The sequence below is a fragment of the Typopeltis vanoorti genome, chromosome 5 (genome assembly GCF_054136105.1).
Source record: "Typopeltis vanoorti isolate ZY-2024b chromosome 5, IOZ_Tvanoo_1.0, whole genome shotgun sequence".
Classification (NCBI taxonomy): domain Eukaryota; kingdom Metazoa; phylum Arthropoda; class Arachnida; order Uropygi; family Thelyphonidae; genus Typopeltis; species Typopeltis vanoorti.
This window is the reverse complement of record NC_143553.1, coordinates 14,859,204-14,877,390: the sequence shown is the minus strand read 5'-3', so window position 1 is coordinate 14,877,390 and position 18,187 is coordinate 14,859,204. Positions and strand designations below refer to the sequence as shown.

Here is an 18,187-nt window from a genome sequence, read left to right as displayed (position 1 = left end):
TTATAATTTGAAGCCATAGCCTTATCATCAACTTTATGCAGTGGAACAATTTTATCTTCTTTCCTTTATCTTCTATTGGAACCTGTTGTGTTGTAAGACTTATTAAAAAGAGCCAATGGCACTGCCAATTCCCTGGAATATTCACATAAAACATGTGGTGATATGTCATCAAATCCTATCGTCTTATTGACATTAAGGTTATTTATTTCCTCAAATACGTCCTGCTCACTCACAATTCAGCCATCCTCTCCTATGTCCTCTACATTTAAGTTCCTCATGATTCCACTCTGATCAGGATGAAGCACCCTTATAAATTGATCATGAATATCTCAACATACACTTCACTGAACAAAATCACACCAATTCAATTCACCTAACAATGACATCATTGTTAGGTAAATTGAATTGTTGTTGAATAGGTTGCATTGTTGTAGCACTCATTGGCATTATACCGACAATATTGAATTTAAAACAAATTTTAAGTAAACATGGTTTACTTAAAATGAAATAACTCAATCTATCACCCACCCATATATAAAACAATAAGCTACAGTGAATTATATTATTATTATTGACTAAATTACAAAAACTGGCTGATCTCTCAGCAGTGCTAATCATCAGATACCTATAAAATTTCAATTTGGCCATCACCAGTATATTACTTAAAGTTGATAGCCATGAATTGAGCAATGAGGCTATGATAGAAAACAATTCAATACATAGGCTGCGTAGTAAAAATGGTTGCAAGTTTTTGGATGTGTAGTGAGTTGAAGGAACACAGGATTTATATAAGAAGGATGGTTTACATTTGAATGTTTGGTATCAGGATCCCTGACTGACTATCTGTATTTATTGGTATGAGACCTAATACAGATAGTCAGTCAGGGAAACTAGATCGTGATGGGAAATATGGCGACAATCTTTGCATAAGAGTGACAAGTTATGAAATTCTGTTAATTACATGAATGTGTGTTACTGTGGAAATGATGATGAGAACAGGATAGTTGTATACTCATCCTGTTTGGAATTATTATTATTATTATTATCACACCCTCCATGGAGTCAGCAGACTCATCGTGAGAGGTTCATTCAAATGATAACATATTTATTGTACTGAATCTTAAAATCCTTAACACTCCTTGCATTAACAACATACTCAGGTAATGTATTCCATTCCATTCACTGGCAATTCTCCATGTAAAAAATCTACTCCTCGCACCTACTCCTACAAAATCTACCACCCCAAACTCCTCTTCACCATGCTCTTACGTAACTTTCAGGGATGGCCACTGGTTCTTCCCCTCTCACCTTCTACTCTTTTTATAATCCCCCTCTGGATTAATCCAATAAAATCCTCTCACTAACTTAAAAGTCTGTATCATATCACCTCTATTCCTCTTATCTGCCAAACTATGCAATCCACATTTCTTCAACCTCTCTCAATAACTAGCATTCCAAAGTCCTGATATTGTCTTAGTCACTTGTCTCTAGACCTTCTCCATTGTCTCTAGACCTCTTCCACATCACACCATATTGAAAACCAGGACTAAATCTGAGTACAATAGTCCAAGTGTGGTTTGACCAATGTTTTATAATGGCAGAACCACTTCCTTATCCCTATTTTAGAGTACTTCTTATCATAGCAACACTACGATGCACAGTCTTTGAAACACTTGCAATATACCCTCTAAACTTTAGTCTACTGGCAACCATCACTCCCAAATCTTGAAACTCATCCACTTATATATGTGTTATATATACACTTTGTACTTATTAAGCATATGCAAGGATATCTGTATAGGTGAAGCAATGAGGCTATGATAGAAAATTAGATGTGAAGAGAGATCTGAAAGTTATCCAATGGTTAATGCAGACTAGAGAAGAGAGTATACAAAAAATCTCTGGAGGTAACTTATTATATCTGGACATGAACAACAGGATGTGTGAATATATTACTATAATAATTATTATAATAATAAAAACTGAAGAACAGACACTTCTTTTTATTGTTTGAAGAATGTGAATGTATGAAGTGTGCTTTTTGAGGCAATGTCAGTGAAGCAGTATTCAATGAATGTAATGTGAGACATGACAGGCATACTGAGAGAAAAAAGGTGATTTTTCTAACCCCATTAAGCCCTGTTAATAATGCATAAGAATATTATTATTAGTAGTAGTATTAAGATATTACTAAACTTAATATTCTTATAACTTCCTTATTATTGTTTTTAATATTTATAGGTACGTGTGTTTACCTACCTGATTGGGACAGAGGTAACTGAAACTCTAGAAGTACATTGGATGGCATGTGCAAATAAAGGTGATAAATTCTGCTTAATGTTACTATCTACATGCAAATGTGAAATAACATAATGATATGATTAGAATGTAATAATTCATCTGCATCCTCCTCTTTATCAACATCTTAATGAGCCTATCCTATCCTTCTCGTTCATTCCTTAGGATGGGTTGAGTCCCCTAATGAGAGGCTTGTGATGAATTAATGTAGCTGGTTCATCACTCCTCTGCTGCATCCCCTATGGGCAAGTATTCATGACTGTAGAACCATATGAAAAGAAACCCTGTCTCCATATGAGAATGGCTAACTCACCTTTAGTCGAAAGAGACCAGATAAAGGTTCCAAGGTTCCTCATGTCTGGATGGGAATTGAACCCAGGGCTTTTCTATCAAAGGGTTTCATCTATACCAATGAGGAACTGAGCTACGGAGGCTCTCTTAATGAACCATTTAGGTCTAATTATGCCATCACCAAGTTTTTCCATCTGTCTGTGTCATAGGCTGCACCTGGTGTAAAGTCTTCCCCAGGTCTTAGGTCTTTCATTACCACATCTATCCATCCTCCCTATGTGCCTATCACCAATAGGCACATAGGGAGAAACAGATTGATAGAAATTTGAAATTCAGGGAAAATATTACAAAGGTTGTGAAGAAATGATACAGTACTCCTTTGTAATGACATGGAAGAACTAGGACTAATTCTTGACAAAGTTAACAAGATCAGTAATAATAGAGGACTTCAACTCAATTCTAGCAAGACAAAGATTCTGGTTCTTAAAGGAAATACAAACAGAGAAGCTCTTGAAAAACAAGTGTACCTTAATGCACTGGCGTATTTAGGTATTTCCTGCCCCTAGACCCACAGAAAGTCTCCCCCCCCCCATATTTAATGAATATGTTGATTTACATGCATAAACTATTTATATCATAAATTCGTAATATAAATATAATTACAAAAATGAGAGCCTGGAAATTTCTGTCGCCCTCAAAATTTACCGCTCTAGTCCTGGGCCTATACAGCCTACACCTAAATACGCCACTGCCTTAATGGAGAAAGAATCGAGGAAGTCAGCAAGTTTGAGTACATGGGATCCATAAATAATGCGAAGAATTGCTGTTCAGAAGACGTCAGAAGAAGGTTAGGAATGGCTAAAACAACAGTCAGAGACCTATCTAAAATCTGGAAAGATGGATCTATCTCTATGGGTACAAAGTTGAGGATTTTGGATGCAGTTGTTTTTCCAACAGCGATTTATGGATGTGAGACTTGGAACCTAAAGAAGTCAGATAAGAAACAGATATCTGTCCAGTTTGTCCACAGAAAGAATGATGACAGTCACAAGGAACTTGGTAGACACCAGTGAGAGCTACAGGAGACTGCTTAACTTTTGAAGACGAAATTGTCAGCAAAGGAATTTTTAATGCCTCTTACTTGGTTATTTAACTAAAGTTTGAACTCTGGTATGGTCCCTAGGGAGTGGAAGGAAGTAAAAGTAGTTCCTTTGCATAAAGGTGGCTCTAAGACGTTGGAAGTTTTTTCCACTTGGTTAGACTATAATAAATTTAGTTTAATCCTTATCCAAGAGCGGAGAGCAAGGATTATGAATGATAATCTGGCTGAAATGTGTGAGGAGATGGGAGTACAGTTTGTTAATGTGTGGAATGAGTTTGAGGGACGAAGTGAGCTGTATGGGAGCGATGGACTGCATTTGAGTGGTTATGGTGTGAGTCGCTTGGAGAGACTGCTGCTGGAAGGTAGAGAAGTGAATAGAGAGAATGAATCAGATCAAGAGGGGAGTGATGTGGAAGAGCAGGAGAGTAAGACAGGAGAGATTGAAGGAGTGGAAATGAATGTGGAAGTGAGTGGTATGAGTATAGATAATGAGAGAATGGGTGTGCAAGAGGAGCAGGGAAACGGGGAGGCTCAGGGTGGACAGGGATACACAGCGTGAGAAAGGTGGATGCTGCAAGAGGAGGTGAGAGAATGTGTAGGCAGGAAAGTAATGGGATGATCAGGGATCAAAAGGAAACAGATGGAATTGCAAAGGGTTCTAAAATGAAGAAGCAGAAAGGGAAATGGCCCCAGTCCAGCATGGAGAGATCACATCGAGTGAGTGGTATCAGTGGAACTAGCTGTAGATCCAGAAATGAGTTGTTGTGTTTGTATACCAATGCTAGAAGTATAAGAAACAAGGCAGATGAAATGGTTGCACTAATTGCGTCTGTGCACCCAGAGATTGTCGGAATAAGTGAGACATGGTTAGATGAGGATGACATCCTGACAGGAATAGAGATGGAAAGGTATGATGTGTTTCGTGAGGATAGAAGGGGTAAAAAGGGAGGGGGAGTGCTATTGATGATAGAGAAAGAGTTATGTCCATACAAGGTAGAGATGCAAGGGGGAAATGGGGCCAGTGGTTTTGAGGCAGTATGGTGTGAGATAGAGGTGAATAGAATCAAATACTTGGTGGGATGTTGTTATAGACCTGGTAATGTGGATGGTGGTGATAGTGAAATGTATAGTCAAATAAGCCAAGCAAATAAGAAAAGGGTGATCATTATGGGTGATTTTAATTATGGCAATATAGACTGGAATGAAGAGATAGCAACTGGAAGTAAAGAAAATGAGTTTCTTGAGTTTTTGAGGGATAACTACCTCAGACAGTATGTAACAGAGGGCACAAGAGGATTAAGGGTCTTGGATTTGGTCATCTCATCGGAGGATGTAATTATCAATGAGGTATCAAATCATCCACCAATTGGTGAAAGTGACCATGAGGTGATTACTTGGGTGGTTGCCAGCAGTGCAAGGACCCCTGTGAAAAAAGGGTATATGTGGAACTACAAGGGGGGTGATTATGAAGAGCTCAGGAGACAGCTTGCAGGTGTAGCATGGAATGAGGAGTTAGCTGGAAAAGAGATCAATGCAGCTTGGGGGATTTTCAAAAAATATTTAGTGGATGCAATGTCTAAATGTATACCACGGGTGAGAAGGTTAAATAAGTTAGGTGTGAGATGGATGAATAAAGAGATTAAGCATGCAATACAGAGAAAAAGGGCATTGTGGAGGCAGCATAAGAGAAGTGGAAGTAACCAATTTCATGAGTTCTACAAAGACCAGGCAAGGAGAGTGACTTGGTTGGTGAGAGTAGCTAAAGAGAGGTATGAACAGCAGTTAGCTAATGAAGCTAAAAAGAATCCTAGGGAGTTCTTTCGATATGTAGCCAGCAAAAGAAAGAATGATTATGGAAGGATGACATTGATTGGAGGAAATGGTATAAAGACAGCTGTTGCAGAATGTGTGGTGGAGATACTTAATGAGCAGTTCATAAAGATCTTTCAATCTTGTGAATGTGACTTCATGGAGAGATTAAGAGCAGTTGATGATGGGGAGGAGAGACTGACTGTAAGTGAGCAAGAGGTGTTTGGGGAGTTGAGTAAACTAGATGTAAATAAGGCTGTGGGACTTGATAATATATCACCACGTATTCTGAAGGAATGTGCCAGAGAGTTGACACCTGCCTTGACATATTTTTTTAATACGAGTCTTGCACTTGGTCAAGTCCCTAAAGAGTGGAAGGAGGGCAAGATTGTGCCACTTCATAAAGGAGGTGATCGAACTCAAGCATCAAACTATAGGCCTATCTGTGTGTCGGGTGTTGTGGTTAAGTTGTTGGAGAAGCTTGTGAGAGCTAGAATCCAGAGTTGGGTTGACAACAATGGTATAATCTTTGATGGACAGCATGGATTTGCTAAAGGGAGGTCGTGTTTTAGTAATCTACTTACTTATTACAATAAAGTGACTGCTTCCTTGGACAGAGGAGAAGGATACACAGTAATATACTTGGATTTCGCAAAAGCTTTTGATAGAGTGCCTCATGATAAGTTGACAGTCAAACTAGAGCAGATGGGGTTGGATATTAGATTAGTGCATTGGATTGGAGACTGGCTATCTGATAGGTATCAACAAGTTGTGTATGGGGGTGCAATATCCAGGAAAAGGAAAGTCACTAGTGGAGTGCCTCAGGGATCTGTTTTAGGGCCATTACTATTTAACTTGTATATTAATGATATTGGCGAAGATTTGGATGGAGATATTCAGTTGTTTGCAGATGATGCAAAGTTGGGAAGAACCATAAAGAGTAGTGAAGATGTTGTGGCCTTGCAAGAAGACTTGAATAAATTGAGTGATTGGGCAAGCAAATGGGGGTGTGAGTTCAATGTTGCAAAATGTAAGGTTTTAAAATTTGGAAAACAAAGATGGGATGCAGAATTTATGCTTGGTAAGAATATATTGTTGGAAGTAGAGGAAATAAGAGATCTGGGAGTGATAGTGGATAAAGATCTAAAATTTAGGGGTCACATCGCCAAAATTGTGAAGACAACACAAAGACTTCTGGGAATGATGAGGAGGACACTGACGTGTAGAAGTAGGGAGATTCTTGTTCCATTGTATAAGGCTTTGATTAGGCCACACATGGACTATTGTGCCCAGATTTGGTCACCTGGTTTTCAGAAGGATGAGGAGATGTTGGAAAGGGTCCAACATCTCTAGTCGACTGACTAAGGTAGTTTCTGACCTCTGGAATGTCGAGTATGAGGAAAGATTGAAAAGATGTAATTTGCAGAGACTAGTGGAGAGAAGGAAGAGGGGAGATATGATAGAGACCTACAAGTTGGTAAGGGGTTGCTATAGGATCAATGGTGGAGAAGTTCTACAGCGAATAGTGGGAGATCAGGGGAGAACCAGAGGTCATCCCTGGAAACTGTATAAAGAGGGTGTGAGTAGGGGAGTGAGAGGCAGGTTTTTTTCGTGCAGAGTTGTGAATGATTGGAATGCCTTGCCTGAGAGTGTGGTGTCTGCAAGGAGTTTGAATGTGTTTAAGACCCGGTATGATGAGATGTGTGTGAGATAAAAGGACCTCCTAGATGAGTCTTTGACTCCATGAGGTCTTGTTTAATAATAATAATAATAAGTGTTTTGCGCCTGAAGTATCTTCAGGACCGAGGCAACTTGTGGGAAAGATGGACCAAGCTCTCATCACTACTTGTCCTAGTATCTCCTATAATGCAAAGCACATCTCCTTGTGAACATGTATAATGCTATGCATTAAGGGAAGGGCCACTACCCAGACTAGTTTCGACCTTTATTGAATGTTCAAGTACAGGTCAAACTCCAAAAACTCAGCATTGTTCCTCTCAGTAATAGGCTCACCCCACCACTGAGCAGAGCTGCTCATTTGCTCATATGTCATCTGAGGGGTAACAGCGACAGCCGTGCCTCAGTTAACTTCATGGGCTACAGCATTGCCATTCATCACCCAAGCTTCCAACTGGTTTTGACCTTCATTAAAGTCTCGTCAGGAGGACCCAGAGGTGGTGATACTAAGGTGGAAGCAATGGAGAAGTCATATTTACCTATACGAGTAGCCAAACGGTGTCTCACCTTATTATTAAATTACTCTGTCCGTGCAGTTAGCCTAGTGGCTTTGAGCTTCGCAACCATATGCCTGGGGAAGGAGTGTCCTGGATTCAATTCCCGTCACCGACGTGAGGAGCTTAAGGATCTTTCTCAGCCATAGCCAAGTTATCCGGTCTTGGGCGTGGACAGCAGGGTTCACCTCCCCACCCCAGTTTATCTGGGGTTTTTCATCCCACAAGCAGGCAAACCGGCCCTGTGAACACACAGAGAACTACAGCCATAAAATACTTAACTCCCCATGAGGGAGCTCAACTTTCCCCAATAGGGATGGGGGAGAAAAGGGAGGAAACTCTATATGAATAAATAAATTAAATAAAATTACTCTGGATTTAGGGAAAGATGTTGGAAGTTTTTTTCCACTTGGTTAAACTATAATAAATTTAGTTTAATCCTTTATTCAAGTGTAAGCAAACAAAGTTTGTGCCTGAAGTATCTTCAGGACTGAGACAACTCATGGTAAAGGTGGACCAAGTTCTGATCACTACTTGTCTTAGTATCTCCCATAGTGGCACTTCCCTAAATGCATAGCATTATAAACTGTTTGCAAGGAGATGTGCTTTGCATTATAGGAGACACTAAGACAAGTAGTGACGAGGACCAGAGTCCAGGATGACGCAGATGACCAGTAATGTGCCTCAGGGCTCTGTACTTGGACTGTTATTTTTTAATTTGTGCATAAATGATATAGGAAATGGCTTGAAGGGAGATATTCTGTTGTTTGCTGATGATGCAAAGTTGGGTAGTGCAGTAAAAAATCAAGCTGATGTTCAGAGTTTGCAGGATGAATTAAATTAGCTGGCAAAATGGGCAAAAGGTTAATGGATGTCAGTTCAATGTGGAAAAGTGTAAAGTTGTTCATTTTGGGATTAAAATATTACCAGCTGTGTACTACATTGATGGAATGGTACTCTGAGAGATTGATGAGGCTGAGGACTTGGTGGATAGGAGGTGAAGTTCACAGGCCACATTGCTAAGGTGTCTAAGATTGCACATAGGATTACTTGGTTATTGAAGAGCACACTAACATACAGAGATAAAGAGATTATTATTCCCCTTTATAATACTTTGATACCTCCACATTTGGATTACTGTACTAAAGTCTGGCCACCCAGATTCCTTGGAGATGAGGGAGTTGTTGAGAGGGTTCAGAGGAGAGTGACTAAGTTGGTAAGTGATGTAAAAATGTTCACTACATTGATAGATTGAGAACTTTTGGATTGCAGAGGTTGGTTGATAGGCAGAGAAGAGGGGATATGATAGAAACATTTAAATTAATAAAAGGTTTTTATTAGATTGATGCAGGGAAAATATTTCAGCTGTGTGATAGTGATGGAAGAACAGGAGGTCATCCCTGGAAATTAAGGAAAAGTGTGTTAACAAGGGTGTGAGATTGAGGTTTTTCACCTGTACAGTGGTGAATGAGTGGAATGCATTGCCTGACTCAGTTGTGAGTTCTTCATCTATAAATGAATTCAAGAAGTGATATGATAGATATTGATTTGATAGTTTGGGTCTCCCGTGATGAGTCTGCTGACTCCATGGAGATACCTGTAATAATAATAATAAATTCATGCTGGGATAATTTGTTAATAGGAAGAAAAGTAGTCACTAAATTGTATTTCTTAAGAATTCTGGAAATGGGTTCTGAGATACTAGAAATGTAAGAAATTGGAACTCAACATACTGTTTGCTGGTTATTCGAGCTAGGATTATAGAAATTAAAAAGCTGTCACACGATCCTTTCTGAGAAGCCATTGCGTTTCATATGTTGTGTGATGTTTTAGCATTCTGCTGTAATAATTGAGGTGTAGAACAAATATTATGAGCAGGTCACAATAATATTTAAAAATGCCAGCCTTTTGTGATGTATGGTGAGCTGATTGCTGGTAAATGGCGCATCCAGTAACAGTGTGCTTTTGAAAAACATAAGTAATCAATTCAGCTGATGGTGAATGAAGGAGTAAAATATCTAAAAACTACAAATTTTTAAGACCTCTGTGAGAAAAGGGTATATGTGGAACTACAAGGGGGGGGGGGGATTATGAAGAGCTCAGTAGACAGCTTGCCGGTGTTGCATGGAAAAGAGGTATATGCAGCTTGGGGGATTTTCAAAAACTATCTAGTAGATGCAATGTCTAAATGTATTCCAAGGATTAGAAGGTTAAATAAGGTAAGTGTGAGATGGATGAATACAGAGATTAAGCATGTGATACAGAGAAAACGGGCATTGTGAAGGCAACATAAGAGAAGTGGAAATAACCAATTCCATGAGGTCTACAAAAACCAACCAAGGAGGGTGACTTGGTTGGTGAAGGTAGCTAAAGAGAGGTATGAACATCAGTTAGCTAATGAAGCCAAAAAGAATCCTGAGGAGTTCTTTAGACATGTAGCCAGAAAAAGAAAGATTGATTATGGAAGGATGACATTGATAGCAGAAAATGGTATAAAGACAGCTGTTGCAGAATTTGTGGTGGAGATACTTAATGAGCAATTCATGAAGCTCTTTCAATCTTGTGAATGTGACTTCATGGAGGGATTGAGAGCAGTTGATGATGGGGAGGAGAGACTGACTGTAAGTGAGCAAGAGGTGTTTGGGGAGTTGAGTAAACTAGATGTAAATAAGGCTGTGGGACTTGATAATATATCACCGCATATTCTGAAGGAATGTGCCAGAGAGTTGACACCCGCCTTGACATATTTTTTTAATACGAGTCTTACACTTGGTCAAGTTCCTAAAGAGTGGAAGGAGGGCAAGATTGTGCCACTTCATAAAGGAGGTGATCGAACTCAAGCATCAAACTATAGGCTTATCTGTGTGTCAGGTGTTGTGGTTAAGTTGTTGGAGAAGCTTGTGAGAACTACGATCCAGAGTTGGGTTGACAACAATGGTATTATCTTTGATGGACAGCTTGCATTTGCTAAAGGGAGATCTTGTTTTAGTAATCTACTTACTTATTTCAATAAAGTGACTGCTTCTTTGGACAGAGGAGAAGGATATGCAGTAATATACTTGGATTTCACAAAGGCTTTTCATAGAGTACCTCGAGATATGTTGACAGTCAAACTAGAGCAGATGGGGTTGGATATTAGATTGGTGCATTGGATTGGAGACTGGCTATCTGATAGGTATCAACAAGTTGTGTATAGTTGAGCGATATCCAGGAAAAGAAAAGTCACTAGTGGAGTGCCTCAGGGGCCTGTTTTAGGTCCATTACTGTTTAACTTGTATAATAATGATATAGGTGAAGATTTGGATGGAGATATTCAGTTGTTTGCAAATGATGCAAAGTTGGGACGAACTATGAAGGGTAGTGAAGATGTTGTGGCCTTGCAAGAAGACTTGAATAAATTGAGTGATTGGGCACAGAAATGGGGATGTGAGTTCAATGTTGCAAAATGTAAGGTTTTAAAATTTGGAAAACAAAGATGGGGTGCAGAATTTATGCTTGTTGAGGATATATTGGAGGTGGAAGAAATAAGAGATCTGGGGGTGATAGTGGATAAGGATCTAAAATTAGGGGACACATAGCCAAAATTGTTAAGACAACACAAAGGCTTCTGGGAATGATGCGGAGGACACTGATGTGTAGAAGTAGGGAGATTCTTGTTCCGTTATTGGAGGTGGAAGAAATAAGAGATCTGGGGGTGATAGTGGATAAGGATCTAAAATTAGGGGACACATAGCCAAAATTGTTAAGACAACACAAAGGCTTCTAGGAATGATGCGGAGGACATTGACGTGTAGAAGTAGGGAGATTCTTGTTCCGTTGTATAAGACTTTGATTAGGCCAGACATGGACTGTTGTGTCCAGATTTGGTCACCTGGTTTTCAGAAGGATGAAGAGATGTTGGAAAAGGTCCAAAGGTGATTAACTAAGGTAGTTTCCGACCTCTGGAGTGCCGAATGAGGAAATTGAGAAGATGTAATTTGCAGAGTCTGGTGGACAGGAGGAAGAGGGGAGATATAATAGAGACCTACAAGTTGGTAAGGGATTGTAATAGATCAATGGTGGAGAAGTTCTACAGAAAATAGTGGGAGATCATAGGAGAACCACAGGTCATCCCTTAAAACTGTATAAGAGGGTGTGAGTAGGGGAGTGAGTTAAAAGCAGGTTTTTTCATGCAGAGTTGTAAATGATTGGAATGCCTTGCCTGAGAGTGTGGTGTCTACAAGGAGTTTGAATGTGTTCAAGGCACGGTATGATGAGCTGTGTGTGCGTGATAAAAGGACCTCCCAGATGAGTCTTTGACTCCATGAGTTCTTGGGGTAATAATAATAATAATAAGGACTTGTATATTAACGATACAGGTGAAGATTTGGATGGTGATATTCAGTTATTTGCAGATGATGCAAAGTTGGAACGAACCACGAAGAGTAGTGAAGATGTTGCGGCCTTACAATAAGATTTGAATAAATTGAGTGATTGGCTACAGAAATGGGGATGTGAGTTCAATGTTGCAAAATGTATGTTTTTAAAATTTGGAAAACAAAGATGGGATGCAGAATTTATGCTTTGTGAGGATACATTGTTGGAGGTGGAAGAAATAAGAGATCTGGGGGTGATAGTGGATAAGGATCTGAAATTTAGGGGACACATAGCCAAAATTGTGAAGACAACACAACGGCTTCTGGGAATGATGTGGAGGACACTGACGTGTAGAAATAGCGAGATTCTTGTTCCATTGTATAATGCTTTGATTAGGCCAGACATGGACTATTGTGCCCTGATTTGGTCACCTGGTTTTCAGAAGAATCAAGAGATGTTGGAAAGGGTCCAAAGGCAACTGACTAAGGTAGTTTCTGACCTGTGGAATGTTGAGTATGAGGAAAGATTGAAAAGATGTAATTTGCAGAGTCTGGTGGATAAGAGGAAGAGGGGAGATATGATAGAGACCTACAAGTTGGTAAGGAGTTATATTGTAAATGCTGGAGAAGCGCTATAGAAAATAGTGGGAGATCGGGGGAGAACCAGAGGTCATCTCTGGAAACTGTATAAAGAGGGTGTGAGTAGGGGAGTGAGAGGCAGGTATTTTTCATGTAGAGTTGTAAATGATTGGAATGCCTTGCCTAAGAGTGTGGTGTCTGCAAGGAGTTTAAATGTGTTCAAGGCACGATATGATGAGCTGTGTGTGTGTGTGATAAAAGGACCTCCCAGATTAGTCTTTGACTCCATGAAGTCTTGGGGAGAACCAGAGGTCATCTCTGGAAACTGTATAAAGAGGGTGTGAGTAGGGGAGTGAGAGGCAGGTATTTTTCATGTAGAGTTGTAAATGATTGGAATGCCTTGCCTAAGAGTGTGGTGTCTGCAAGGAGTTTAAATGTGTTCAAGGCACGATATGATGAGCTGTGTGTGTGTGTGATAAAAGGACCTCCCAGATTAGTCTTTGACTCCATGAAGTCTTGGGGTAATAATAATAATAATAATAATAATAATTTGTTGTCTATTTCGATAGAAAATTTTCATTGGACATTCTTCTTATTTTCTACATAAAGTAAAAAACATTTCCCTAAAACCCACTGATATAATGGTTAGCTTTCATATAGAATCTCTCTTCGCAAATATTCCTCTTGAGGATACACTACATGTACTTTCAGAAGGATTTCCACAGGATATAGTGAAATTATTCGACTTTAATATGGACAGCAGATGTTTTATTTGTCAAAATAAGTTTTATAGTCAAGTGTAAGGAACCCCAATGGGAAATACACTCTTCCCTGCATTTGCTGATTGTTATTTACAACATTTAGAAGACATCTTTTTCTCATCTATACACCTGCAGTCTTCATCTTGGGTTGCTTATAGAGACAAATTTTTTGCTATATCTCCCCATAATGAAGACATATGCTGGATTTAATATCCACTTGATTTTTATAATTACCTACTTTTTTTTAGCTAACATAAACAAACTACATCCACAAATTAAATTTACTATGGAACTGAAAAAAAGACAACAAATTGCCTTTTATAGGTATTCTACTCCTCCGTTCACCCTCAGGTAAATTAATTACTTCTGTTTATCAAAAGCCCACTTTCACTGGATGCTGCATTCAACAGCAATCATCTCACAATGGAATTAATAAAATTTTATTGTAACATGCTCATACTATTTAGTATCTGCTAGCTATCCCTGGTGTCTACCATGTTCCTTGTGACTGTCATCATTCTTACTTTGGACAAAGGAAGACATAATAAAACAAAGTAAGTACTTGATGCTCAGTAGAAATGAGAAGACAATAACACTATCTTACATTAACAACAGTAAATCTGAAAAATATGGCTTAGTATAGCACGAAATAGATGCAGACCACAAAAACCTATTGTCTGAAACATACTTCATCGATGTTGGGATAAATTTGAATGCTTATTTAAAGAAAGAAAGTGCTTTCGCCTTACTTCATCATCCAAACTTTAAACAGAATGACTGTCTCTCTTGATCTAAGATATGCGAAAATCTTATTTTAATTAAAAATCATATTTTTTTTTTTAAATAGCTAATGAATTATCAAAATTGGAATATTTCTTTAGTTATACGATTAAATTGTTTAATGCATAACATCATACAGCTTTACCTCTTTCAAATCAATCCATCGTTCATATTCTGCTTTTTTAATTAGCTAGTCAGTGTCACCATTTAAGATATAATACTCATGTAAGATGTAACACTTATGATGAAATATGATCTTAAATAAATTATCTACATGTAATTAAGGCCAATAATGATATTTACAAAGACAGAAGTTCCTAAGAAACCATCTGGATACTACATCTATCTAATGATCTGTTTAGTATGATATTACTACTTATTAAATTAAGGTTTTGTATGATAATATAAATTATATAATTATTTATGCAATTTATTTTACACTTTTTTGCTGGCCTGGGTTGGCCAAGTGGTTAATGTATCTGCTCTCCAGCCAAAAGGCTGCGGGTTCGAATCCCGCCATGGGCATGTTTGTGATTGTCTGTGAAAGCGCTAGTGGTGGCAGTTGGCAGTAGATGGCATTGGTGTTAGATGATGAAGGTTGGTTGAGTATTGAGATTGTAGAGTTGATGCCCTCCCTCGATGAGTCTTTGGACTCCCTGGAGGTGTGATATAATAATAATAATAATAATAATTTTATGATAAACCTTTTCTTCAGTGAAATCATAACACTATTAGCAATTTAACATCACACAGCTTGCAATATTTTGAATAAATCAATTGTTTGCATGCTACCTTCTAAAAAACTGTTGTTTAAGCCACGTTCAAACTGAAATATTTGGCAGTATATTTAACAAATAATACTTTTCCTTGTGTTTATGTTTAGATAATTTATAGTACTATGGCACAAGTTTCCCTCAAAACTTATGATCTTAAATAAATAGTACTACTTATCCCTTGGATTTTTTCATGTTGATTTGAAGAAACGTCTCGTTGCACAAGTATCTCTTAAACAACAATGAAAGCAAGAGATCTAAGATCAGGAGAGTGGGATTGAAGAGATTAATATGCTTGGCAACAGAAACAGTAGAACTGCTAGAAATGAAGAAAGAATGGGAATGCAAAAGGAATGGGGAAATGGAAGGAGCTCAGGTGGACAGGGAGACAAAGCATAGGGAGAGTGGATGTAAGGAGTGGTAGTGAATGTATGTATGGGAATGATCAGCATGGAAATGGAATAAATCGGGATGTAAGTATCTGTATCATGTGTGAAAAAACGACTTTGCAGTTTACTAGCCATTTGAAGACTTTCTTTAATTAATCCTGCTGTAAGTGGACTCTCTTCATCATCACTTTTTTCTTTTTCATCGATGTTATTTCATCATCTCTAACATCTTTGTCAACCATCAATTCTTCAATATCTGTAGACGAAAAATCATCAAATCATTCTCTGCTAACTGCATGTGCTAATCTGATGATATTCGGATATTCAATTGTATGCAAAGGTACAGAGGGTTTTTTTTTTCCACACATTCTGGCCAAGTAGCTTTCCAGCATGCATAAAGTTGAGAGTTTCAATTCTGATAATGCCAACTTAGCAAGTTTGCTGCAATCCAAAATAGAAAATTTCTTCCACGCATCAATAACTGTCAGCAAATTATCCTTATCAAATTTATCCAAAATGTATTGGAATGTTCTTCTTATGTAGTAAGTTTTCAAGGTAGCAATCACACCCTGGTCTAGTGGTTGTATTAAGGATGTTGTATTATGTGGAATTAACAAAATTCCACATTCAAGTGTTCTGAAACAGGATGGCAAAGTCCATTGTCTATAAACAATAAAACTTTAAAGTCTAGATTTTTTTTCCATCAAATAGCAATTAACTTCTTGAACAAAAAAATGATGACACCATTAATTAAAAATTTCCTTTTATTATTATTATTACACCATGGAGACGACTGACTCATCAAGTTCATTCAACTGACAACATATTTATCATATAGAATCTTAACGTCCTTAACACTCCTTGCATTAAAAACCCATTCTGGTAATTCATTCCATTCAATGACAATTCTCCATGTAAAAAATTTACTCCTCACATCCTTCTTCACCACACTTTTACAACTTCCAGGAATGACCTCTTGTACTTCCCCCTCTCACCTTCTACTCTTTTTATAATCCCCTCTTGATTAATCTGATAAAATCCTGTCACTAACTTAAACGTCTCTATTATATCACCTCTCTTTCTCCTATCCACCAAACTCTGCAAATCACATATCTTCAACCTCTCTCCGTAGCCAGCATTCCAAACTTCTTCTCCACATCACAGTGAAAACCAGGTATGAGCACAATAGTCCAAGTGTGGTTTGACCAATTCTTTATACAGTGGCACAACCACTTCCTTATCCTTGCATGTTAGAATACTTCTTATGATATCAGCACTGTGATGTGCAACCTTTGCAACCCTAGAAATATGCCTTCTAAATTTCAGTCTACTGTCAACCATCACTCCCAAATCTCTAATCTCATCCACTTCCTGCAGTATGGAACCATCAATATAGTACATATTATACAATGAAACCTGTGGAGAATTTATGACTAAACAAAGACACATAATAATCACAGTAATAAGTTTTAATAAGTAAATATTTCATCCTAAATATCTTAGGACATCATCAGTACAGTTAATTCAAATAATACTAGGAATAACATACAGTTTGGGTACATGATTACAGTGGAATGTAAAACTGACATGCTAATTAGCTTTGACATTATCTCCCTCTTCACTAATATTCCCCATAAGGAAATGGTAGACTTGTTAACTCAAAAATTTCTGTCTGATATTGTTTAATTATTCAAATTTGTTATTACATCCGGTTACTTCACTTGGAAAAAAAAAATTTACAAGCAAGAGGAATGAACAGCAATGGGGTCTCCCTTATCACCAAACTTAGCAAACCTGTTTCTAGAATACCTAGAAGAAAAAATGTTCACGTTTAAACCCAAACCAAAAATATGGCTATGATATGTCGATGACAAAGATGTCATCGACATCGACTTTGCTGTCTGGGATCATTCCGAACAAGAATTACACCTATTTCTGGATAAAATAAACCTTCCTCATCCTCACATCAATCAAATTTACGCTAGGAAAAGAATTTCCACAGGGTATCTGCTTTCTGGATTCACACATCGAAAGAAAAGAAGATGGTTCCATCTCCACTTCTGTCTATCGCAAGCTGACATTTTCAGGTTGCTACATTCACAATTCTTCTGTTCTTCTGCTCGTCATCTATCTCAAAAATTTGGCATAATTAAATCATTAGTAACCAGAGCACACAGCTTTTGCTCCTCTGAAGAATCTATAAACCAAGAATTGGAAATAATCAAAAATACAGTCATACTAAATGGATACAATCTTAAAACAACTCAAAAAATCATCAGTCACTTCTCCACACATCAACCTAGACAAGAATAAGTCCATAGGATTCCCATACCTTATGTCAAAGGCATGTCTGAACGTCTTTCAAAAATTATGAAGAAATACAAATTTGCTACTACCTACAAACTCATCAACCAGATCTATAACTTGTTACCTTCTCCTAAAGACAAACTCTCACCTCTGATACTACCTGGCATGTACGAGGTTCCATGCTCCTGTAAATTGTCTTACTATGTCAGACAGGTAGATCTGTTCATAAACGCATTTTGGAATATCGAGACCATATCCACCTTATCAAACCACAGAAATCTGGCCTCACTCAACACAGAGTTGAAAACCCAAACCATAGGATCCATTGGGAAAAGACCAAGCAAGTATTTCATGCTTATATAAAGATATATTACATATATCTTTATATAAGCATGAACGTTTATATAAAGAAAATGCTGAAGCCCTACTTCACAGACCAAATCTAAACTATAATGATGTTCTTGCTATTCCTAAAGTATGGGAAATTGTCATACAAAATTGATAAAATAATT

At 37.9% G+C, this 18,187-nt stretch overlaps 1 protein-coding gene across 4 annotated transcripts in view; it reads left to right on the top strand.

Moving 5' to 3' along the window:
* Window positions 1-18,187, top strand: part of LOC150106232 (voltage-dependent calcium channel subunit alpha-2/delta-3-like) — a 2,133,114-nt gene that overhangs the window by 705,336 nt on the left and 1,409,591 nt on the right. For all 4 annotated transcript variants that reach the window (XM_090393048.1, XM_090393049.1, XM_090393047.1 and 1 more), the window contains one exon: window positions 2,242-2,320. In XM_090393048.1, the coding sequence (XP_090249174.1) occupies window positions 2,242-2,320 (79 nt within the window). The remainder of the gene's footprint in view (window positions 1-2,241; window positions 2,321-18,187) is intronic.